The sequence below is a fragment of the Rana temporaria genome, chromosome 12, assembly GCF_905171775.1.
Source record: "Rana temporaria chromosome 12, aRanTem1.1, whole genome shotgun sequence".
In the NCBI taxonomy this organism is placed as follows: domain Eukaryota; kingdom Metazoa; phylum Chordata; class Amphibia; order Anura; family Ranidae; genus Rana; species Rana temporaria.
Window position 1 is genome coordinate 64,520,172 of NC_053500.1, and position 26,382 is coordinate 64,546,553.

Here is a 26,382-nt window from a genome sequence, read left to right on the forward strand (position 1 = left end):
AGTATAAAAGAGAAGAGAGGTGCCTCTAAGTGTAGCAATATGGTTACATTTAATGAAGGTGCGACATTTAGCAACTCACATGGTTAAGGATTAAGCTATCTGCAATCGTGACCGAGAAGTCTACCCTGCAGTAGAGCAATCTGAAAGCGAGGCTTGAACTGCGCAGCATGGAAGCATGGAAGGGATGACGTCAATGGAGGTGAGGACGGTCTATGTGGACATGTTTACCTCAGATGCCGGCATACTTACTTGTGCCTGTTTTAATCATCAACCATGTGAGTTTCTAAATGTTGTACCTTCAATATATGTAACTGTATTGCTACACTTAGAGGCGCCTCTCTTCTCTTTTATACTCAGTTGTGACATGACGCTACTTGTATATCAAGACATCGCTTGTATATAAAGTCAAAATGTATTTAAAAATATTGCTTGTCTTGCAAAACGCTCTTAAACCAAGATACTCTCAAACCAAGGTTTTACTGTATTATTTTGCTGCTCAGCCTTAGAATATCATATTTACAAAAAAATAGAATGTACTTTTATGTACAGTAATCCATTAGTACTGCAGATAGCTCAGAATTCTGCAGACATCTGCCTATAGAACCGTTTGTTGTGGTCACTTTGGTGAGTTGGCATCGCTTCCCCAATAGACATAATTGAGTTCCAGCTGACATAAAATATAGGATATACTTGTTGGATGAAGGAAGTATTGAACTGGTGAAGAAGTGGCATATCATCTGATACCTCATGGAAGGACAGACTACCCTCATCCCAGTCCAAAAAGATGCCAAGTTTCTCCTGTAGTCCTGTGGCTACTAAAATTCTCTGACCATCATGCCATGCATAACAACGGCTGCTGCTCCATTCTAGACACCAAGACTTTGAATTTCTACCAGCCAAGCAGTAGCTCTGGTGACCTTTTCGAGAGATATTATGATAGGTGACACCTAAGCTTACTCGATTTCCAGACAGATGGACCTCCCAATAATGTCTCCCATGGCCCATTGACTCCCTGCCAAGAACTTGGGTGTAATGGTCAAAGCGTCCGGGATGGTCTGAGTAAGCCTGGGGTTGCAGTTTGCACAGAACTCTGTGATTTCCTTGCGTAAGACACAAGTTGTGGTGGGCAGTTTCAGGGTCTAAGGTGACTTCTCGGAGATCTAAACATGACAAAGGATAACCGTCAGTTAAATTGACAAACATGGGTAAGCAAGGGTAATTCTTACACGTCAGATATAATGAATAATTAAAATTGTCTTACACTGAAGGAACTCGGCTCGTATCCGTGGGATCAGGGGCTGCAAGGGACATCCCCACAGTTTAGGTGGTGATACGGGGTAGCTGGATTGTGTACACCACACTGTAAGACAAAATATGAGCTTTACTAAAGCAAGCAAAGTATTCTTCAGCCAAAACTAAGATAAAAATTAACAGCCCATTAAAAGATACAAATAACAAGGCACTGGAGAGATTTCCATACACCAACTATAAATTAAATAATTAATCTAATGCATTCTCATGCCACATACAAAGTTTTATTTGCTCTATCAGTGGGAAAATATTACATAGTTAGTTCAACCTGGGAGGTATGGAATGCCTGGTATGACCAACATCAACGCCCATAAATTGTTTGCATTTAAGTCCATCTGCATCTATCTCTATGATACCTACAATGACTATGATCCCACCCACATTTAGTTGTATTATGTTATATGTTATAAGTCGATTTCACACGCTTACATCAATCTTGCATGCCTTTGCAGTAGTAACATACATGAGAATAACTCATTCCTCACTACTTGTATGCAACTCCTCTATATCTAATTGCCAACCGCCGTTTTGTTTGTACCCTCGTTTTCCTGATATTCTATAAACTTAATGGAAAACCAATATAATTAGGCTGGGTTGTGTTGTCTCCCCTCTCCTTGGCACAGATTTTTCCCAGATGGGGGGGGGGGCAACACACACCCTATGCTTGGTACTCCGTGTAGTTTATAATGTTCACTTATATCTGATAATTTGCTTTGGTAATCAGATGATTCTCATGACCGTGTTTTACTGCAGGACAAATTTGGTTTAACTGTACCTTTTTTGTTCATGTATAAAACTTCAATAAAAACTATTGGAAAAAAATGTTTTTAAAGATAAAATAACAAAACCAACTTTTCCTGCAATATTCAGATTCCAGCTCAGCATCCAATCAAAACATTATCCCCACAGTATGTTTTCTGCCGCTAGATGTCTCCGAGTCATCATTATTCAACCCACTTCCATCCTTGAGGCTGCTTTCACACCTGGGCGTTTCCTAAACGCGTGACAAAACATATATAAATTTTAATTTTGCCACTTGTTTCGGAAATTTACTGCAAACCTGCTACAATCATGGGTTGGGCTTGTGGTGCCATTAATTGTTAATGGCACCACAAGCACAGGTAGCAGACGCACGTTTGAAGAAAAACAAAATGCGCCAAAACGTGCACTGAAAAAACGCCCAACTCTCCATGACTGAAAAGGTTCTGGAACTACTTTGGGGCATTCAAGGCTACCATAGGCGTGACGCATGAAAAAAAAACATGAGCAGGAATGCGTATTCCCGCTATGCTCAAGTGTGAATGCAGCCTAACTCCCCCCAGCTTCTGATTGGACAGTGAAATGAGAAACAGCACAGTGATGTCATCCTGATTTATCTTCCAATAAACATGCTTCTTGGCTTGAACTGATTGCCTTCTTGTACTTCTTTCTTACATTACACTCCAGCCCTGCTGTACAGAGACTGCAAGAGGCTGATACCAGGTCAAATTCATGTACTTGCACTGCTTGTATAAAAAAAATGCATTCATGATTACAAAGCTAAATTAATTTCTATATTTTATGTCCAACTTTGATGCTTGCACCCCTCAATCATTTTAAGTAAATAAAAATAGCTCTCCATTATCTTCTGTATTATTCTTTTTGTTAAAAGGAAGCTATAAATGTTTTAAGTTTTATTCTAATTATAATTGAGTTAATGTGCTTTTTAAATGTATATTTTATATGTATTTTAACATAAAGTGCTGTGTTTATTTTGTTAAATGCTTTTCAAATAAAAATTCAATTGTATAATTTAAAAAAATAGCAGAGCACCTTGGCTTTTCTAAAGCACAGAAGAGTGATGGGAGGATTTATAACTCTTACTCATTACCAGGGCTTTTTTTCTCAGAGATTGGGTGCAGGAACTCCTCCCTTCTTAGTCACCCCTTGTCTCTGCCCCCTACCCACCTCCAAGCACCGTCCCTTGGTTCTACCCCCAACCCACCTACCAGTACCCCACTTTTAGGGAATACAGAACCAAGTATAATTTTGTAGTGGAACAGATCCACCCCAGCAATAATAGACAACCAACAGCCAGCATCAATAGACCATCCAGCAGCCAGCAACTAGACATGTGCAATTCGTCAAATTCGACAAAATTAGTTAATTCGGAAATATTTGAATTAACAAAAAACCTTTTAACAAATTTTTCCATAATTCTAAAATCTGAAAATTTGAAAAAAAAAATCATTAAAAAATCAGAACATTTGAAAATCCGAAAATAAGAACGAAAATCCGAAAATTCAAAAGAACGAAAACCAAAAAAATCTAAAATAAAAACGAACTAACTACTAATAACTATTACCAACTATTAAATTATAGGTATTGGAATTTCCAATCAAATTTGGCTGTTAGTGAACGTAATGAATTTGAATTTATCCAGATTTATGAATCATCCGAAATAACGAATGCAGCATCTAAACGAATGGAACGTAACAAAATAATAATAATGAATAATAATAATAATAAAAACGGTTTATTACTATTATTTATTATTATTAATTCATTACGTTCCATTTGTTTAGATGCAGAATTTGTTATTTCGGATTATTCGTAACTTTTGGATAAATTCGTATTTGTTACGTTCACAGACAGTTTTGAAAGTGCTGGAGATGCTAAAACTTGGGCTATTGAGTTCTGTAGGCAACAGGCTTTTCTAAGCTGAAGGTAGAGCCTGTAAAATGTGAAAATAAGCCTAAATCTCCAGCTGCTGGTTGGCAACAAGAGTATGTAATATTTCTATATAATATTTCACATTTATGTGACAAAAATTGTGATATGGCCATAATCAAGAAAGGAGGTGAAAGAAAACAGTGAATGTCAAAAAAGCCTACACTTACACATAAAGGTAAAATAAGTTGACATTGGTGTGCTGTAGACATATGCACTGCCGAAAAATGTGTTTGTTTTCATAAATTTGAATATTCGTAAATTCGAAACTCGTACATTCGAAAATTTGAGAATTCGGAAATTATGAATTATCAGAAACAAATGGAACAAAACTAAATAATAATAAATAATAATAAAAACATATTATTATTATTATTATTGTTATTAATTCATTACGTTTCATTTATTTAGAAGCAGCATTCGTTATTATGGATAATTCGTAAGTTCAGATAAATTCATATTCATTACATTCACTAACAGACAAATTTTAAAGGAAATTCCAATACCTATAAGTTATTAGTTAGTAATAGTTAAGTTATTATTAGTTAGCTGTTATTTCAGATTTTCAGGTTTTTGAATCTTCGGATTTGTGTTCTTATTTTGGGATTTCCGTTCTTTTCCGGGTTTAGAATTTTCGAATTTCCGAAATTTAGAGTTTTCAAATTACGATTTTTTGAATTTCCAAAATTTAGAATTCTTGAATTTTCGGATTTCCAATTTGCGAATTTCCAAAATTAAAAATGTTTGCATTTTCTGATTTTCGAATTTCTGACATTTCTAATTTTAAGATTTTCGATTTTTGAATTTCCGAAATTTCTCATTTCCAATTTTCTAAATTCCAAATTTGCGAATTATCAAATTTTCCGAGATTTAGAATTTTCGAGTTTCAGAATTTCAAAAATTTTGAATTATTTCCTAATTTTTGGATTTCTGAAAAATGTGGCAATTAAAAAATTAGCATATTTCTGAATTAATGAATTTGTACTCTTTATATTCTTTATACTCTATACTTAGTATAGAAGCTGCTTTCCATGATCCTGTACTTTTATACTGCCTACCCCTGGTCCATAGTCACAAGTGCCATGCCTTACCTTGTTGTACCAACCTCCCCATGTGGTCTGCACACATCTCCTGTAAACACTCTTTAAAATTAGTAACAGCTGCATAAAGTCCATTCCACTGTGTATCCTGTTCAAGCGGCTCCTCCTAAAATGCAAAATCAGAGACTTAAAATGTGTTAGGTACTATGGCATTTCTCATTCCCCTTTACTGGAACAAGCATTATGCCACCTCAATCACTAGACACACCCCACCCTACTTCCTCAGTTGCTGGAAAATTAATCTGGCTGAAAAATTACACAGATAAAGGTCACATGTGTCACTCAAACAGGACATCCTTGAACAAATGGTCTTAGATATGATGTTTGCAAAACAATTTGAAAACATATGTAGATTATTTACAATGTTTCTGCAATTCAAGCCATTGAATTAAATCCTAACAAATGAAGACTCATGGAGCTATATACGTAATTGCCATCTACCCTTTAAATACTGAATTGGGATTTTTAAGGTAATTTCAAAGAAGACATTTTATATTATTTAAAATAAATATTTATTTTCATATTGAATAAAACTGCATTGATATAATAAAAAAGAAAACTTGTATAATTGTACAATATCATGTAAAGTGATGTATACAACTTTGGTATACTATGTTACATTGTCAACAGTTTTTTTTATTATAATCAATGCAATTTTATTTAATATGAAAATAAATATTTATTTTAAATAATATAAAATTTCTTCTTTTGAAATTGCCTTAAAAATCCCAATTCAGAGGTTAAAACACAGAATTAAATCCTATCCTCATCTAAAACTAGCCAGCTATAACTAAGTAAGAAATTACTTGATTCCCCCATCTACACTAAACATCAAAGATAGAGGAATCTCCCTTGCCCGTTATTGTATTCAAACAGCAGGTACCAATGGCTGTCTGAATACCAGAACAGTGACGGTATTTGATTGGATACAATCACAGCTTGGCTGACAGTTTTCCACCCAGCTCCTTCGATTTTGTAATCAAACATAAATTAATTGAGTGGTGCCAGCAGGGTCATCCACAGCTCCAATTTCGGCCGATCCAACAGGAAATTAGGTTAGGGGCCTATTTAAACCTATGTATTTAAAAGCCCAATTCCAAGATGGAAAAAAACCTTTGTAGTAGGGCTTCTTGCACGGCAAGGGCTAAATGCTTGTTCATTTTGTGGGGTAGAGGAAGTGGTTGTATTATTTATCATATTACTTGATTCTTCTCCCTGATGCTCTGGGCTGTTGGAACGCCCTCGGCATCATCGTGTACAATGCAGAACTTTTAGACCTGCATTGTATGAGATGGTAAGTATGCAACCGTTGGACAGAACACCCTAGAGAGGAGATTGTGGGGGACCGCTCGTACAGATAAGAGGGACTTCCTGGAGTGGGGGATAAGTTAAGTATAATACTATATTCCACTCCTAGAGTTAACTAGAAATTAACCCTTGCAGGGGGGTTAGGGGGGCTTTTTTTTTGTGCCTAGAGATGGGCTTTAGGCTGGGTTCCCACTAGTGCAAATTGGATGTGGGTTTCACAGTCTCTCAATTTAACTGGTTCACACAGCTCCAGGGCGGCCACAGAGCGAATTGCACAGAAGTCCTGTGTGTCTTCTGGTCCATTTCAGGTCTGAATTCAGCCAAACATTTGGGCCTGATTCGTCCCTGAAACGGTGAACAGGGACGACCAGACCCCGGCTGTGAGCAGCTCCGCACAGCAGCGTGAACCCAGTCTTAATGCACATTAACACAAGTGCGGAGGTTTGTTGTTTTTAATAGTTAATAGTTCATACGTTATGGCATACTTACCTGTATGGCTTCTCTCCATTGCTGGGACTTCCATCTTCATCTGGTCTTCTTGTGGGTTTGAAGACTGGCTGGGCCGGGATGATGTAACTTCCATGCACGGGCAAGGAAATTACTTAGTCTCGGCAAAGAAATGTACTGAGACTGCACACTAAGCTGCAACATGCATGGCTCAAAAATAAGTATTTTCTGTCATAAAAAGCATACCCTTCAGCATCATTCACAAAAAGAGTTTACTTCCACAATAACGCCATGGGCAGTACAGCGGTGTAGTGGTTAGCACTTCCACCTAGCAGCACCAGGGTTGTTAATTTGAATCCCAACAAAAATCCCTGGAGTTTGCATGCTCTCTTTGCTTCAAAGACATGCTGGAAAGATAATTGGATGGGTCCTGTCTGAGTGGGCCCTTGTATGTATGAATGTAAGTTAGAAACCTTAGATTGTAAGCTCCTTGAGTGCAGGGACTGATGTGAATGTACAATATATACAGTATGTTTGTAAAGCAAACAACACTAGACCAATCTTAAAAATGCGCCCCCAACAAAGATCAGAACACCGCACCACAGATCAACTTAAAGATAATAAGCAATATTGCCCAGCAGCCACTATAAAAAGAGGCAAAGATTAAAACAATATTACCTATAAATACATATATGATAAAGGTAAAACGTGGCGCTACTTTTTACCTTCATCATATATGTATTTATAGGTAATACTGTTTTAATATATATGTAAAGGGCTGCATAAATTGATGGCGCTGTATAAGTACCTGTAATAATAATCACAAATAATTAGGTGGCACTAGTTGCACCAGTAGGGAATGAGGACAAGAATGGTAGTCCAAGGTAGAAAGTCTTCATAGGGCTGGTTGTAGCCAACTCAGTAGATTGCTTAAAAAAGAGCTGGTGGGGTACAGGGATGGACTGGCCATCAGGACTACCGGGAGTTTCCCAGTGGGCTGATTGCACAGTGGCCCTTTTAAAAAAAAAACATATTTTTTTAAAACATTTTAAACGGAGACCCCCTCTGTCTCTCAGACCCCCCTCTGTCTCTCAGACCCCCCTCTGTCCCTCAGTCCCCCCTCTGTCTATCAGCCCCCCCCCCTCTTTTAGCCCCCTCCTCTGTCTCTCAGCCCCCTCTCTATCTCTCAGACCCCTTCTGTCTCTCAGACCCCCCCTCTGTCTCTCAGACCCCCCCTCTGTCTCTCAGACCCCCCTCTGTCTCTCAGACCCCTCCTCTGTCTCTCAGCCCCTTCTCTGTCTCTCAGACCCCTCCCCTGTCTCTCAGCCCCCACTGTCTCTGAGCCCCCTAGTCTATCTCTCAGTTCTCCTCCTCTATCTCTCAGCTCCCCCCTCTGTCTCTCAGCTCCCGCCCTCTGTGTCTCAGCCCCCCTCTGTCTCTCAGCTCCCCTGTCTCTCAGCCCCTGTCTCTCAGCCCCTTCTCTGTCTCTCACCTCCCCCTTCTGTCTCTCAGCTCCCCCCTCTGTCTCTCAGTCAACCCCTCAGTCTCTCAGTCCCCCCCTTTTTTAGCCCCTCCTCTGTCTCTCAGCTCCCCTCTATCGCTCAGACCACCCTTTGTCTCTCAGACCCCACTCTGTCTCTCAGACCCCTCCTCTGTTTCTCAGACCCCTCCTCTGCCTCTCAGCTCTCCTCCTATGTTTCTCAGCTCCCCCTGTCTCTCAGCCCCCTATCTCTCAGACCCCCCTCTGTCTCTCAGCTCCCCCTGTCTCTCAGCTCTCCCCCTGTCTCTCAGCTCCCCCCTCTGTCTCTCAGCCCCCTGTTTCTCAGCCCCCCTCTTTCTGTCTCTCAGACCCCTCCTCTGTCTCTCAGCCCCCACTGTCTATCTCTCAGCTCTCCTCTATCTCTCAGCTCCCCCCTCCTGTCTCTCAGCTCCCCCTCTCTGTCTCTCAGCTCCCCCCTCTGTCTCTCAGACCCCCTTCTCTGTCTCTCAGACCCACTTCTCTGTCTCTCAGCCCCCCCCTCTGTCTCTCAGCCCCCTCCAATGTCTTCAGCCCCCTCCTCTGTCTCTCAGCCCCCCTCCTCCTCTATCTCTCAGCTCCCCCCTCTGTCTCTCAGCTCCCCCTCTGTCTCTCAGACCCCACTCTGTCTCTCAAACCCCTCCTCTGTTTCTCAGACCCCTCCTCTGTTACTCAGACCCCTCCTCTGTTTCTCAGACCCCTCCTCTGTCTCTCAGCTCTCATCCACTGTCTCTCAGCCCCCCCTGTCTCTCAGCCCCCTATCTCTCAGACCCCCTCTGTCTCTCAGCCCCCTCCTCTGTCTCTCAGTTTCCCATGTCTCTCAGCCCCCTATCTCTCAGCCCCATCCTCTGTCTCTCAGCCCCCTCCTCTGTCTCTCAGCCCCTCCTCTGTCTCTCAGCCCCCCCCTCTATCTCTCAGCTCTCCTCCTCTATCTCTCAGCTCCCCCCTCTGTCTTCAGCTCCCCCATCTGTCACTCAGCCCCCCTCTGTCTCTCAGACTCCACTCTGTCTCTCAGACCCCCCTCCTCTGTTTCTAAGACCCCTCCTCTGTCTCTCAGACCCCCTCCTCTGTCTCCCAGCTATCCTCCTCTGTCTCTCAGCTCCCATGTCTCTCAGCCTCCTATCTCTCAGCTCCCCACTCTGTCTCTCAGCCCCCACCTCAGTCTCTCAGCTCCCCCCTCAGTCTCTCAGCACCCCCCTCAGTCCTCTCAGCTCCCCCCTCTGTCTCTCAGCCCCCCTGTTTCTCAGCCCCCCCTCTCTCTGTCTCTCAAACCCCTCCCCTGTCTCTCAGACCCCTCCTCTGTCTCTCAGTCCCCACTGTATCTCAGCCCCTTCCTCTATCTCTCAGCTCTCCTCCTCTATCTCTCAGCTCCCCCCTCTATCTCTCAGCTCCCCCCTCTGTCTCTCAGCCCCCCTCTGTCTCTCAGCTCCCCCTGTCTCCCAGCTCACCCCTGTCTCTCAGCCCCCCTCTGTCTCTCACAGCCCCCCCTCTGTCTCTCAGACCCCTCCTGTGTCTCTCAGCCCCCTACTGTCTCTCAGCTCCCTCCTCTGTCTCTCAGCCCCCTCCTCTGTCTCTCAACCCCCACCGTCTCTCAGCCCCTCCTCTGTCTCTCAGCTTTCCTCCTCTATCTCTCAGCTCCCCCCCCTCTGTCTCTCAGCTCCCCTGTCTCTCAGCTCCCCCTGTCTCTCAGCTCCCCCCTGTCTCTCAGTTCCCCTGTCTCTCAGCCCTCCTCTGTGTCTCAGCTCCCCCCCTCTGTGTCTCAGCTCCCCCCTCTGTCTCTCAGCTCCCTCCCTCTGTCTCTTAGATCCCCCCTCTGTCCTCTCAGCTTCCCCCTGTCTCTCAGCTTCCCCCTCTGTCTCTCAGATCCCCCTCTGTCTCTCAGATCCCCCTCTGTCTCTCAGCACCCCCCGCCTTTTGTCTCTCAGCACCCCCCCCTCTGTCCTCTCAGCTCCCTCCCTCTGTCTCTCAGCTCCCCCCTCTGTCTTTCTGCCCCCTCCTCTGCCTTATTCACTCCCTGACTCTTAGGCTGCTTTCACACTGGGGCGGGCATTGACGGTAAAACACTGCTAGTTTTAGCAGCACTTTACTGTCGTTTTAGCTGTGCTATTCGGCTTCTAGCTGGTACATTTAACCCCCGCTAGCAGCCGAATTAAAGGTTACATGCGCCCGTGTAGCGCTGCTGCCGAAGTGCTTTGCAGGCGCTTCAGCAGCGGTGGCCATTAATTTCAATTTGCAGGAGCTCCTCCACTGCCCCAAAGATGCTGCTTTGAGGACTTTTTTTAACGCCCTGGCAGCGCCCCAGTTTGAAAGCACTCAGGCTTTCACACTGGGACTGCAGCTGAGGCATTTTTCAGGCGATTTACACTCACCCCCTCTCACCCCCTTTCCCTCAACCCTCCCTCTCTCTCTCATTCCCCTCTCTCTCACCCTCTCATGTTATACAATAATGGATGTAGGGGCCTTTTGGTGGAATTATTGAATTAAAGTGGGCTGATCTAGATGAAGTCCAGGGCCAAATTTTGTCCCAGTCCAGCCCTGGTGGGGTACCTAGTATATTTGACACCTGAGACAAAACAGTGAGATTTTTCATTATCAGAATATTCTATTTATAATTATACCACCCCCTAAAATGTAATATTGAAGTGCTGTATATAGAGCACTACTGAAAAATATGGGGGTAATAGCAGGGTGGCATGATGGTGACAAGCTTGAAGGATTAAATAATATTAATAAGCCTTTAAATAGGAGTAACTTCATAATATCTGGGTAAACAAATGACAGTCCTGACTACATGGGCTATAAATAGACCATCATATATGATACTCAAACAGTCAATTGATACAATACATGGACAAGAAATGGGCAACCAACTTAACACATTGGCAACAAACAGGCAACCTGACAATATGCAGGCATCAACCGGGCCGTCTGTATAATATGCAGGCATTAAACAGGCAGTCTGTATAATATGCAGGCATTAAACGAGCAGTCTGTACAATATACAGTCATCAAACGGGCAGCTGTGTCAAATTAGGCAACAAATGGACAGACATGGCAATATGCAGGCAATAAGCACATCAGCATTAAGATGAAAGTGCACTAAGATACAGTATAATCAGTGATATCTGGGAAGTACATGTAGAGCAGCAAAGAGACATTTCTGAAAATGATGCAAGATCATGAATAGTAATCACCTGTAGTTGATCCTGCAGCTGATCTGGAACAACTTGGGCAGACTGTGGCACTGATATGTAGAGTCCTTCCAGTTCACGGCTTTCGGTGTTCTTCAGTATCTGGCACTCAGCCTGATCCATCATCTTCAGCAACCGCAGGCCTGAGGCCTGAAGGACCCTTACTATGTCAGCCAGTCCCTGACCCACTATCTTTCTGGCACCCGAAATCTGTAAGAAAATGGCAGTTATGAGTATGTGACTAAGGAAAGCATGTATATAAAATACATGTATAGGTAACATAAACATATATGGCCAGGGGCATAACTACAGAGCATGGAGCCCCATTTGATGCGATCTCCCTACTGTCCTTGATATTAATATAAAGTATGTTTAAATTGAGGACAGGTATCTTGAGAGCTATCGGCATAGTTGCTACCCTACTGAGCTGTGGACTGTAGGTGCTCCAAACATATATATGACGTAACATGTAACATGGTGCCAGCCGCACCCCCACCTCCAAACAACCCCCCCTGGCAGGAAGTGGAGTACCTCTTTTTTGCTCCCCTTTTTATCCAGCCTGCATGACCATTGTGACTGTTCACAGCTCTTTATTATTACACTTGGAACATCTGCATACAGAGTGGCAATTCAGAAGACTGCGGAGCACTTGCAATAGTATTGACCCACTGCATTGGGACTCTTGAGTTGGCAGGATTACCAAGTAGGTCACAACACTAATAATAGACTTTAAATAATACAACAGCACATAGTCAGACAAAAAGATTTTACAGCTTAAAGGGGAGTTCCAGACGTTTTTTATGTTTATTAAAAGTCAGCAGCTACAAAAAGTGTAGCTGCTGGCTTTTAATAAACATACACTTACCTGTTCCACGGTCCAGCGCCGCGCCGCCCGGAGCTTCGCTCCTCACCCCCCCATTCTCCGCCAGCACCTCCATTGTAACTGTGGGCACCCGGCCGTGACAGCTTTCGGCTTCACGGCAGGGCACTCACTGCGCATGCACGAACGGCGCATCGCTCCCTGAGTGGACAGGCGATCGCCTGGGACCTGTCATGTGTCCCAGGTGATCGCCTACAGGGAGGGGCCGCCGTAGGCGATATGACGTATCGCCTAAGCGGTCCCTAGGCGGAAGGAGGAATTTGGACAGGAAGTCCAACTCCTACTGAAGCCCCCATTCCCCCCCAAAAAAATGACATGCCAAATGTGGCATGTAAAAATAGCATTAAGCATTAGCATTAAAAATAGCGCTATTAAAACGCTCATAAAACGCTCTCCATGCATCTCAATGGACCCTTTCACAATGAGTCCTGCAAGCAGCATCTTTGGAGCAGCTTTTGGGCGCTGAAAAAAAACGCTCCAAAAACGCCCCTCTCCATTGAAATGAATTGAAAGCGCTGTAAAAACGCCTTACCCTTTCACACTGAGGTGTTGCACTGGTGGGGCATTGAGAAAAGTCCTGCAAGCAGCATCTTTGGAGCAGCTTTTGGGCGATAAAAAAAAACACTCCAAAAACGCCCCTCTCCATTTAAATGATTTGAAAGCGCTGTAAAAACGCCTTACCCTTTCACACTGAGGCACTGCAAAAACGCCCTAAAACGTTAGGGTCTTAGCGGTGCTTTACCAGCACATTGGGATTGCAGATGAGGCTTTGCTCGAATAACGCTCGAAAAACACTCGAATAACGCTTGAATAACGCTTGAAAAACGCCCCAGTGTGAAAGGGGCCTTCGGTGAAAAACCTTCTGTCACTCAAAAGACCCCCCGAGCCCCCCGTTAAACTTACCTGGGCCCTGTGTTTCCCACAACGGGTATGAGCACACCAGCTCTGGCCGGTGTCTCGTGTCCTGATTGATAGCAGCGGAGCCATAGGCTCCCGCTGCTGTCAATCAAATCCAATGATGCAGGCGCCAAGGGCGGAGCCGACTCCTGCTGTCTGTGTCAACAGACGCAGCAGCAGAATACAGGAGCGCATCCGCACGGTGCCCCAAAGGAGAGAGCTTTTCCGAGGGGGCACTCTAGAAGAGGAGGATCCAGGAGCGCCGCTGAGGGACCCCATAAGAGGAGGATTGGGGCCTTTCTGTGCAAAACCAACTACACAGCGGAGTTAAGTATAACATGTTTGTTTTTAAAAAAATTAAAACCCTGAACCTTTACAATCCCTTTAATGCATTCTATGCATTAAGATAAAAAGCATTCTGTGTGCAGTAGCCCCCCTAACACTTACCTGAGGTCCCTCTCTGTCCAGCGATGTCCGCGAAAATCTCTGCCATCCAAATAACTCCTTCCTGATTGGCTGAGACACAGCAGAGGCGCCACTGGCTCCCGCTGCTGTCAATCAAAGTCAGCTAGCCAATCAGAGAAGAGAGGGGGTGGGGTCGGGTCAGGGCTCCATGTCTGAATGGACACAGGCAGCTGTGACTCAGCTTGGGTGCCCCTATAACAAGCTGCTTGCTGTGGGGGCACAGAACAGGAGGGGGGAGCTAGGATCACAGAAGTTGAACCCGAGAAAAGGAGGATTCTGGCTGCTCTGTGCAAAAAAAAAACAAGGCTTTACAATCACTTTAAGTTCTAGGAGCGTCAAGCACTTAATTTATTTCAATGGCCAGAAAAAATGTATATTCTGGCCAATGAAATGCATAAACACCCAAGTGCTTGAAGTCTCTTCTTACATTTATGTCTATGAACCCATAGGAGATTTAATAGTAGCATGTCTCGTATAAATCCAGCCTACTCTTATGCCCTGTACCAACGGTCTGACTTTCCGATGGAAAAAGTCCAATGGGAGCTTTTCATCGGATATTCCGACCGTGTGTATACCCCATCAGACTTTTTCCGTCGGAAAATCCGACGGACTTAGATAGAGAACATGGGGCCAGATTCAGGTACAATTGCGCCCGTGTAACGTAAGCCATTTACGTTACACCGCCGCAAGTTTTCAGTGTTAGTGCCCGATCCACAAAGCACTTACCTGGAAACTTGCGGCGGTGTATCGTAAACACGTCCGGCGCAAGGCGGTCCAAATCGAATGGGGCGGGTACCATTTAAATTAGGAGCGCTCCCGCGCCGGACGTATTGCGCATGCTCCGTTCGCGAATTTCCCGACGTGCTTTGCGCGAAATTACGACGCGACGACGTATTGAGAATTGCGACGTGTGTAACGTACTTACGCCGGGAAAACAAAAAAATTCAAAAGCGACGCGGGAAAGACGGGCATACTTTAACATGGTGGAGTAATTTTACACCATGTTAATAGCAGCTCTATCTTTGCGACGGGAATCTAAGACTTGCGCCGACGTAACGACGGGAAAAACCTTTGTGGATCGCTGTAACTGCTAATTTGCATACCCGACGCTGGTTTACGACGCAAACTCCCCCCAGCGGCGGCCGCGGTATTGCATCTTAAGATCCGACAGTGTAAAACAATTAAACCTGTCAGATCTTAGGGCTATCTATGCGTAACTGATTCTATGAATCAGTCGCATAGATACTCTGAGAGATACGACAGAGTATCTGAGATACTCCGTCGTATCTCTTTTGTGAATCTGGCCCATGATCTTTAGTTTTCTGCCGGAAAAAAAATTGTATCGGAAAATCTGTTTGTCTGTATGGAGTTCCGATGGGGAAAAAAACATGCATGCTCGGAAACAATTCGACGCATTCTCGGAAGCTTCATTTTTCTCGGCTTGTCGTAGTGTTGTACGTCACCGCGTTCTTGACGGTCGGAATTTGGTGTGACCGTGTGAATGCAAGCCAAGCTTGAGCGGAATTCCGTCGGAAAGACATCCGATTTTTTTTCCAACGGAAAATACGTTCGTGTGTACGCGGAATAAAAGAGGCCAAGGAGTGGAATATCTCTGATGGTTGGAGCTTTCTTGGAGCGAATTAGATTTCTATAATCTGAGATCATACCCTTCTGGTAAGAGGCATGTGTATATGTGGGGATGGCACCCTTCTGAGCACTAGTGTACACAGTGTTGTCTGTTTTGAGTGTAGATCAATTATTTGGACATTTACTTTCACATTGGACTGATTACTTTGGGACTGAATTTTATGATTTTTCTATGTTGGTTTATTATTCCTTTTATTTTATTTTTTTTACTTTTTTTGTAATGATATAATTCGTAGTTTTCACTACTTGCTTTTTTGAATTATAGTGTGACATGTCAGGAAATACAATATGGAGACTTGTAACGTTACTAAAAGGTTCCTATTAAAAGATTTTTACTGGATTTATAAAAACATCTTGTAGATTCTGAGGCCTCCATAGAGCAACACCGATATGCCCTAATCCCCCGGGTCCTACTGCTGTTTATATTGGCATGCATTCATTATTTACTGCTTTGTCAACACATGCTGTTTTGTCACAATACTTCCTAACAGCGTGTTTTTCTTTAGCTATTTTTAAAGTGCTAGATTTAAACTACAATAAACAAGGAAAAGAAAAAAGAATGGCCCACTGAGGACACAGTCTTCCTCTGTTATACAAAATATAGTGGAGTATAAAGGATTACAATCTGGAAGGAATTTCGTTTTTTTACGTTTTTTTTTTTTTTAGACCACGAGCATTCATGTAATGCCATGGGTAAAAAGTAAATATAAAAGAGGAAAATCTTTTCTACACAACATATACTGTTTTTTGCTTAAAGCATTCTAAATGAGACACAGTCTCAGAATGAACAAGTTGCATGTAATCTCTAGATCATTTTAAATTTGCCCTTTGTGTGATGTATTTCCATTGATTCTAGGGTCTTTCTTCAGCTACCACTTCTGACTTTGTTACAGTGTATTATTGCAAGAGGCATAGCCCATGATATAGTTTCAGTGCATGTGATTCTATGCATTTGTTGTAATCTAACTGCAGATACTTTAAAAATCTATTAAAATCAGCGGGGCTGGGTTTCAGCACAGCCAGCATAGACCTTGGCCTATTTGCAACAGGGCTACGAGGAATGACAAACACTCAGGCCCCGTACACACGACAGAGGAACTTGACGTGCTTGGCACGTCGAGTTCCTCGTCTCGTTTTGGGATGAAGCCGCCGAGGAGCTCGGCGGGCCGCCTTCTCCTATAGAACAACGCGGCCAACGAGAAAATAGAGAACATGTTCTCTATTTTCTCGTCGAGCTCCTCGGCGGCTCCATCGAGCCAAAACTGTACAGACGACAGAGATTCTCGGCAGAATCCGGGTTTTGACCGAGTTTCTCGGCGAATTCTGCCGAGAATCTCTGTCGTGTGTACGAGGCCTTACACGCAATTTATAGAGAAATTTTAGTACCCTTTTTTTTGCCTCTGCTTTTCCCCCCTGGTGCCAACATATTCTGGCACATGTGCAGATGTGCTAAAGGGCCCTGTCTGGTCTTAAGATCTTGGCAGAGCTCTTTGACTCAGTGCACATGCAGAGGGATTTACCGCACATGTGCAGACTGAAAGTTGGGGACAACCATGACAGCCCTGTCTTTGCACATGCATAGGAGACCACACGTGTGTGCAGATGTGATGCAAGGCTCTGCCATGATCCAAAGCAATGTGGCACATAAACTTCATTCTTGCCTAGACGAGGAATATATAGCAGCTACAAACTATGGGATAGATTGATGGACTTTTAATTTTCTTGTATACTAGTAATAGCAGCGATATTTAGCGGGACTGCAACATTGCAGTGGACAAAACTGATACTAAGTGACACTTTTTGGGTCCAGTGACACCAATACAGTGATCAGTGCTATAAAAAATGCACTGTCACTGCACTGGCAGAGAAGGGGTTAACATCAGGGGCAATTAAAGGGTTAACTGTGTTCCCTGAGAGTGCTTTCTTGCTGTGTGGGGGATGGTTTAACTGAAGAAAAACAGAGATCCATGTTCTTAACAGAAACACAAGGGGCCAGATTCAGGTAGATCTGCGCATCTTTGTGCCGGCATAGCGCATCTCATAGGCGCTACGCCGACGTATCTCTGAGAGGCAAGAGCAGTATTCACAAAGCACTCGCTCCCTACGTTGCGCCAGCCTAACGTAAATTGGCCGGCGTAAGCCCGCCTAATTCAAAGTAGGAAGGTAGTGGGCGTGGTACATTTAAATTAACCGTGACCCCATGCAAATGAAGGGCCGAACGAACAACGCATGCGGCGCCCCGTGGACACTTCCCAGTGTGCATGCTCAGAATCACGTTGGATCGAACGCCTAAGATACGTGGAATCACTGAACGTAACCTACGCCCAGCCCTATTCACGTAGTACTACGTAAACAACGTAAAATATGACGGCTGTTCCGTCGTCCATACCTTTGCATGGGATGCGCCTCCTATAGGTGGAATAACTTTACGCCGGACGTACACCTTGCGTAAACGGTGTATACTACTGCGACGGGCGCAAGTACGTTCGTGAATCGGCGTATCTCGGTCATTTGCATATTCGACGCGTAAATCAATGGAAGCGCCCCTTGCGGCCAGCGTAAATATGCGCCCAGGCTCCGACGGCGTAGGAGACTTACATCGGTCAGATGAAGCCACATTTCAAGTGTATCTTGTGTTAAGAGTCAGGCGCATAGATACGACGGCGCATCTGTGCACTTACGCTGCGTATCTCAAGATACGTCAGCGTAAGTGTTTCCTGATTCCCGGCCAAGATCTTTGTCTTTCTTACTAGCAGAATGGCGATCTGCCTTATTTAAATAGCCAGACCGCCATTCTGTCTCTCTCGGACATTGGGTCTGTCAGACCTGCTGATTGGCTCCCTCTGTGTCCATTAGAGTGGGAGCGGGTCTCCAGCGGCTGCACTCCAGAGCCGAAGACAGGAATCACGTACAGATACGTGATTTTGCGCTTAAGAGCTGCCCTTTCGCAGTATATGTACGTGGGGTGGTCCTTAAGCAGCTAATAGGAGTACATACTATGAGAAAATTGGAAGAAGAATTCTGTACAAGGAACAATCATTCAATTTCCTTATCAAATTTCAACATCCAATTCAGACTTTCCAAATGGAAATTTCCGAATGGACAAATTGCAAAATTTTTATGTGAACCAAACTAACGATTTTCAATTCATGTTTACTGTTTTTGTAAAAAAAAAACTGGCTGTGTGTATGCTCCACTGCAGTGTTTCCCATAGGTGCAAAAAAAACGCCAAGAATCGCGGCGGGAAAAAAGAGAACAAGTTGGCAGTTTTCCCGTCTGCAAAACCGATCGTGTGTACGAGGCATGAGTATTAGCCAAGTCCTTAACCTGAAAAATATATTTATGTGTTGCTGTACTTTCTGAGTTTCTAGCATGGAACATGTGCTGCTTGTATTTGCAAAGTCAGAGTAAAGTGTTAGGGGCAGATCCACGTACCTCCGCGCATCGTTCCGCCGGGCGCAGCATATCTAAGATACACTACGCTGCCGTAACTTATTTTTTTTCTAGAATCCTCAAAGAATTTGCGCCGTAAGTTACAGCGGCGTAGTGTATCTTTGGCGGCGTAAGGGCGCGGGATTCAAATGGATGTAATGGGGGTGTGTTTTATGTAAATACGTTGTGACCCGACGTAAACTACGCCAATGTTCTAAGACGGTGACGTCATTCTACGCAAATCCCTATTCGCAAACGACTTACGCAAACAACTTAAGAAATTCAAAATGGGAGGTGGGAACGACGGCCATACTTAACATTGAGTACGCCTCATAATAGCAGGGGTAACTATACGCCGGAAAAAGCCGAATGCAAACGAAAAAAATGCGCCGGCCGGACGTACGTTCGTGGATCGCCGTAACAAGCTAATTTGCATACTCAACGCGGAATTCGACGGAAACGCCACCTAGAGGCCGCCGAAAAATTGCACCTAAGATCCGACGGCGTACTAAGACGTACGCCTGTCGGATCGATCCGAGATGCCGTTGTATCTTGTTTTGTAGATACAAAACAAAGATACGACGCGCAAAATTTGAAATTACGCGGCGTATCAAGAGATACGCCGGCGTAATTCTTTCGTGGATCTGGCCCTTAGTGTGAAGTGGTGACATTCCTAGATGCAAATAACTGATTACAATTTTTTAATTGTCATTTGGAGCAAATTTTCTTGGCTTTGGCTGACAAGTCACACAATATGTCGTTCTTACCTGGGTACTGCTGCTTTCCTGGACCTCACCACTACTGGGTATAGCAAAACCGATGCTTGCCTCACTTCCAATATTTTCTTCGGACACATCTTGCAGTAAATTCATTTTCAGTGGTATGCCCACACTCCTGGCTGGAATGTTCCCAACTGCCATCCTCTCAGTGGCTCCCTGGAGCTTGGAGAAATCATCCACCATCTGTGAAAGTATACTGTTCTTGCAGAGTCTTGGTGAGGATTCTTGTTGGAAGCAGGAACGACACTGGGGACAAGAAGCTGGCATTCCCTGCAGAGACCAGCACTGGGTAATACATGTCAAGCAGAAAGTGTGCCCACAAGGAATAGTCACAGGTTCTCGGAAAAGGTCCAAGCAAACTGGGCAATACAAATATTCAGAGCAGAGGAACGGAACGTTCGCCATCTCTGGATACTTGGTTTTACAAACACTGAGTCCACCAGGAAGATGTGAAACAATAGCAGGATATGTCCTTTGCTGTACATCTCCCTCCTACACAGCTAGCATCTGTGGAGAGATAGTCCGGGAACCTTGTGATGCACATAATTATTTCCCAGGGCATGGAATTGAGCTAAACTCCAAAACCTTTTGTTTACCACTCTGCCTACTTCTAGGCAATCTATAGGCTTTTATGTATTGCTACCCAATTGAGGGTCACTGGATGTTGGGTTCCCTAATTCTGCACAGTCAGTCAACATGCATTTTCCCACTTGCATCAAGACAAAGAAACCAGTCCTTGCCTTATTTTTGTTGTTTTTGAGGGGAAGAACAACTTAGATAGGGATGAGGGGTTATGAGATGCCCAAAACTGAATTCAATGACTTTGAGCAATCTCTATCCTGGGAATCAAGGATGGAGAAAGATCTGTGGGTCCTAGGAGATGACAGACTGAGCAATAGCATGCAATGTCAAGCTGCAGCTTCCTAAGCCGGCAGAATTTTAGCAATGCATAAAAAAAGGGGACATACTCCACAGATAAAACAATAATCCTGCCACTTTATAAAACTCTGGTTAGAACACATCTGGAGTATTCTGCCCAGTTCTGATCACCAGTCCTCAGAAGGGATGTGCTGGAGCTGGAGAGAGTCCAAAGAAGGGCAACAAGACTAATAAGGGGACTGAAGGACCTCAATTACGAGGAAAGACTGCAGAAGACACTAAATTTATTCTCGCTAGAGAAAAGACGCCTGAGAGGGGACATGATAGTGATTTACAAATATCCCCATGGTGATCCCAGCATAGGAAAAAAACTATTCAGTCACAAGGAGTGTAAAAGGACATGGGGCCACACATTGAGATTGGAAGAAAAGCGGTTTAACCTTAAACTGCAAAGGGGGTTTGTGACTATCAGGGCAATAGGAATGTGGAACTCTCTTCCACAATTGGTGGTGGCTGCGGCAGGGGTCAAGTCCTGGGGAAAAAAAGTGTGGGAACACCCACCCAAGATCCACTCCCCCACCAAAAAAAAAAAAAAATGATACGCTCATATGCATACTTACTAAACCGAATGTTTTTGGTTTTTTTTCGATCCACTGTACCTTAGTAATCCTTTATGTTACTGGCCGCTTCCTGTATATGGATTCATCAGGTAGTATGAGGGTATTCCGTCACTTCCTCAATGCCGCAATGTCTCCTGGGAGCTTCTGTCGTTCCCAGGAGACATTGTGGAGGTCTGCCGCAAGTTATCGCGGGATTTAGAAAGAACTTACTTAAAGTTCTTTCTAAATCCCGCGATAACTCACGCAGACCTCCGCAATGTCTCCTGGGAACAATGACAAAAGCTCCCAGGAGACATTGCGGCATCGAGGAAGTGACAGAATACCCGCACACCACCCGATGAATCCATATACAGGAAGCGGCCAGTAACATAAAGGATTACTAAGGTTCGCCTTCCCCTGACAGTGACTCGGGCTGGGCATCACCGCGTAGTGAAGGATTGGCTCGGGCGGCTCGGCTGCTCTAGTCCTGCAAAGGGAACTGAGTTCCTGCTGTGAAAAAAGTGCAGGGACTCCGTTCCCACGCGTTCCCGCAGGACTTGAGCCCTGGGCTATGGGGAGTATTTATAGTTTTAAGAGACTCTTAGATGTGCATCTTAACCACTTGCCGACCTCCTCATGTAGATATACGTCAGCAGAATGGCACGGACAGGCACATCAACGTACCTGTACATGCTCTGCTTGACGTGGGTGGGGGTTCCCCCCCGCTAAATGCGGCGGTCGGTAAGCCTCGGGGAGCAATCCGGGACGACGGCGCGGCTATTTGTTTTTAGCCGCTCCGTCGCGATCGCTCCCCGGAGCTGAAGAACGGGGAGAGCCGTGTGTAAACACGGCTTCCCCGTGCTTCACTGTGGCGGCGCATCGATCGAGTGATCCCTTTTATAGGGGAGACTCGATCGATGATGTCAGTTCTACAGCCACACCCCCCTACAGTAGTAAACACACATTAAGTGAACACTAAATGTTACAGCGCCCCTTGTGTTTAACTCCCAAACTGCAACTGCCATTTTCACAATAAAGAATGCAATTTAAATGCATTTTTTGCTGTGAAAATTACAATGGTCCCAAAAATGTGTCAAAATTGTCCGAAGAGTCCGCCATAATGTCGCAGTCACGAAAAAAAACGCTGATCGCCGCCATTAGTAGTAAAAAAAATAAAATGCAATAAAACTATCCCCTATTTTGTAAACGCTATAAATTTTGCGCAAACCAACCGATAAACGATTATTGCGATTTTTTTTACCAAAAATAGGTAGAAGAATACGTATCGGCCTAAACTGAGGAAAACATTTTTTTTATATATGTTTTTGGGGGATATTTATTATAGCAAAAAGTAAAAAATATTGCATTTTTTTCAAAATTGTCGCTCTATTTTTGTTTATAGCGCAAAAAATAAAAACCGCAGAGGTGATCAAATACCACCAAAAGAAAGCTCTATTTGTGGGGAAAAAAGGACGCCAATTTTGTTTGGGAGCCACATCGCACGACCGCGCAATTGTCTGTTGAAGCGACGCAGTCCCGAACTGTAAAAACCCCTTGGGTCTTTAGGCAGCATATTGGTCCGGGGCTTAAGAAGTTAAGGAACATGACATACAGGTCAGATATGGGAAATGTAGACACTGACACACGTGCACCTACACAGGTTGAACTGGATTGACTATTGTCTTTATTCAACCTTGTCTACTATGAAACTATTAGGACAAACCTCTCCATACACTGTTTGCAGGAAAAAATGGATCTTAGACTGTACTTCCTCCAGAATAGTATCAGTCCTTACAGGATTATACCAATATCCCAATTGCTGATGGGAGCTCAATATCCATTTTTTTTCTTGCAAATGGCAAAGTCCAATCATTTGCAGCAGCTCTATGTCCCCTTGTAGAAAATCCCAGCCGACCTGGCTTTCTCGAAAATGTCCCAGAGCAAGGAATTTAGGTTAGCGATTACACTATCCCATGAAAGCTTGCTAAATATTGTATCTGGCAGCCCTCTCTCTTGTTGGCCCTGGAGGGTGATAGATAGAGATACTTAAACTGTCCCCTTGGCTCCTGCTGTACAGGTCTTTCTATGCTAGACAGGGTGTCTCCTGGATGAGGCTGAAGGAGTAAGAAATGGCATGCCAATAGACAAGAGGGCTCCTCTGAACGAAATTCTGTTCACAGGCTAATACGTGTTCCCTTTCAAATTCACAGATATTGGGCACCTGCTAATACAAATGCGCATGCACAATCATACACATGCACGTATACATGCATGCAACTGTGCACTTGCGACAGATGTTGGCACCAAACGGGCTATTTAAACTGGGCCAGTGCTCAGGATCAGTGCTGCTTTGTCTTCAGCCTCCTGTGTATCCTGTGTACCTGTAATTCTGTATCCTGATTCCAGTTGCTGATCCGGCTTGTCTTGACCACTCTCTGAACTCCGCCTGCACTGGACCTCAAGTTGTCCCCTGACCTCCACTTCTGTCTGCTCTATTGGCTCCTTCTTCACTGATCGGTTCCCGACCCAGCTTGTTTTCTGACCACGCTCCTGCCTGTGCCCTGTACCCAATCCATCCTGTGAATAACCAGGCCTGCCTGACCCTGCTACTTTGCCTGCTGTCACCAGTACCTCCCTACCACCCTGCTGTTCCAGCTGACCTACTATCTGCTACCAGCTGCCCGCTGTCACCAGTGTCAGCCTGCCTACCAGCTGCCTACCAACTCGCCTGCTTACTGGAGCCTTCTGTCTACTTATGCTACGTTTCCACTGAGCGGATCGGTTCGGGTCGTTTAGAATGGAACGGGTTTGAATGGTCCGGTCTATTCTGGTGAGCGTTTCCACTGCAAATCGGACCGCCAGGGCCATACAGGTTTTAGAAAAAATGCCTCTCATGATGTCACACTAGTGCGACGAGAAACGTGATGCAGCGTCACTCAGCGTCAGCCAAACAACAACAACAACAATGGAGGTCATTCAGCAGCTCGTCTTTTCTCTGCTAGCCTTTTGGTTCTTTATAGGCAAAATTCATACCGCACTGTATGAGAGAAGGTTGCGAGCGGCAATGAGAAACACAGCCGAAAAGAGAAGAAAACTTTTAGCTTGGATGTGTAGCCGGGAGGAGAAGTATACATTTGTGCTGCTAAGACAAAGACGGCAGCGCTATAGGGTAAGCACAACTGACTGACTTACCTGAAACACACACACACACATACACTGACACACTGAAACACACACTGACCTACACACACACTGACACACACTGACCTATACACACACACACTGACACACACTGACCTATACACACACACACTGACACACACTGACCTATACACACACTGACACACAGACACACACACTGACCTATACACACACTGACACACACACACACACACACTGACCTATACACACACTGACACACACACACACACACACACACACACACTGACCTATACACACACTGACACACACACTGACCTATACACACACTGACACACACACACACACTGACCTATACACACACTGACACACACTGACCTATACACACACACACTGACACACACTGACCTATACACACACTGACACACACACACACACACTGACCTATACACACACTGACACACACTGACCTATACACACACACACAGACACACACACTGACCTATACACACACTGACACACACACACTGACACACACTGACCTATACACACACTGACACACAGACACACACACTGACCTATACACACACTGACACACACACACACACACTGACCTATACACACACTGACACACACACACTGACACACACTGACCTATACACACACTGACACACACACACTGACACACACTGACCTATACACACACACACTGACACACACTGACACACACACACACACACTGACCTATACACACACTGACACACACACACTGACACACACTGACCTATACACACACTGACACACACACACTGACACACACTGACCTATACACACACACACTGACACACACTGACACACACACACACACACACACACACACACACTGACCTATACACACACTGACACACACACTGACCTATACACACACTGACACACACACACACACTGACCTATACACACACTGACACACACTGACCTATACACACACACACTGACACACACTGACCTATACACACACTGACACACACACACACACACTGACCTATACACACACTGACACACACACACACACACTGACCTATACACACACTGACACACACACACTGACACACACTGACCTATACACACACTGACACACACACACTGACACACACTGACCTATACACACACACACTGACACACACTGACACACACACACACACACTGACCTATACACACACTGACACACACACACTGACACACACTGACCTATACACACACTGACACACACACACTGACACACACTGACCTATACACACACACACTGACACACACTGACACACACTGACACACACACACACACACACACACACACACACTGACCTATACACACACTGACACACACACTGACCTATACACACACTGACACACACACACACACTGACCTATACACACACTGACACACACTGACCTATACACACACACACTGACACACACTGACCTATACACACACACACACTGAGACACACACACACACACACACACACACACACACTGACCTATACACACTGACACACTGCATTTTTTACAGATGCTTCTCCTTTTGGCAAAGCAGCGCCGCCGACCAGTGATTTGGGCATTCCCTCGTGCCAATGAGTGGTGGAATGTGACCGTCCCAGGATTCACCCACAGACAGTGGGTGCAGAATTTAAGGATGTCAGAGGAAACCTTCTCATTCCTTTGTGCCAAGCTACGTCCAGTGATGGAAAAGAAAAGCACCAACTTCAGAGCCTGTTTGCCTGTAAGGAAAAGAATTGCCATTGCACTGTGGAAGCTGGCTACCAACAGTGAATATAGGAGTATAGGTCATCTTTTTGGTGTCAGCAAATCATCAGTGTGCCGGTGTGTGCAGGACTTCTGTAAGGCTGTGTGCACATTGCTAGCTCCTGAAATTGTTCATTTTCCTAACAGGGAAAAGCTCAAAGACATGGCTGAGTACTTTGAGAACAGGTGGGGCCTTCCACAGTGTGTTGGTGCTATTGATGGCTCACACATACCAATAATAGCACCACAAGAATACCACA

General features: G+C 44.6%; 1 protein-coding gene across 1 annotated transcript; it reads right to left on the minus strand.

The window, feature by feature from the left end:
* Positions 1-412: 412 nt before the first annotated feature.
* TRIM47 (tripartite motif containing 47) lies at positions 413-20,201 on the minus strand. The gene is made up of 5 exons (XM_040329851.1): positions 19,671-20,201; positions 11,586-11,792; positions 5,112-5,226; positions 1,262-1,360; positions 413-1,160 (listed from the first exon to the last, which is right to left on the minus strand). Exons 1-5 carry the CDS (start codon positions 20,085-20,087, stop codon positions 574-576), a joined length of 1,425 nt encoding a protein of 474 aa, XP_040185785.1. The 5' UTR covers positions 20,088-20,201; the 3' UTR covers positions 413-573.
* Between the last annotated feature and the right edge of the window lie 6,181 nt (positions 20,202-26,382).

Bases quoted from the DNA above. Each gene is read 5' to 3' on its own strand.
- TRIM47 (XM_040329851.1), bottom strand. From the start codon at position 20,087: ATGGCGAACGTTCCGTTCCTCTGCTCTGAATATTTGTATTGCCCAGTT. The intron at 5,227-11,585 runs GTGATTACTATT...TTTGCATTTTAG, and splicing joins AGCTGCAGGATCAACTACAG to GAGGAGCCGCTTGAACAGGA. The intron at 1,161-1,261 runs GTAAGACAATTT...TGTCATGTTTAG, and splicing joins ACGAGCCGAGTTCCTTCAGT to ATCTCCGAGAAGTCACCTTA.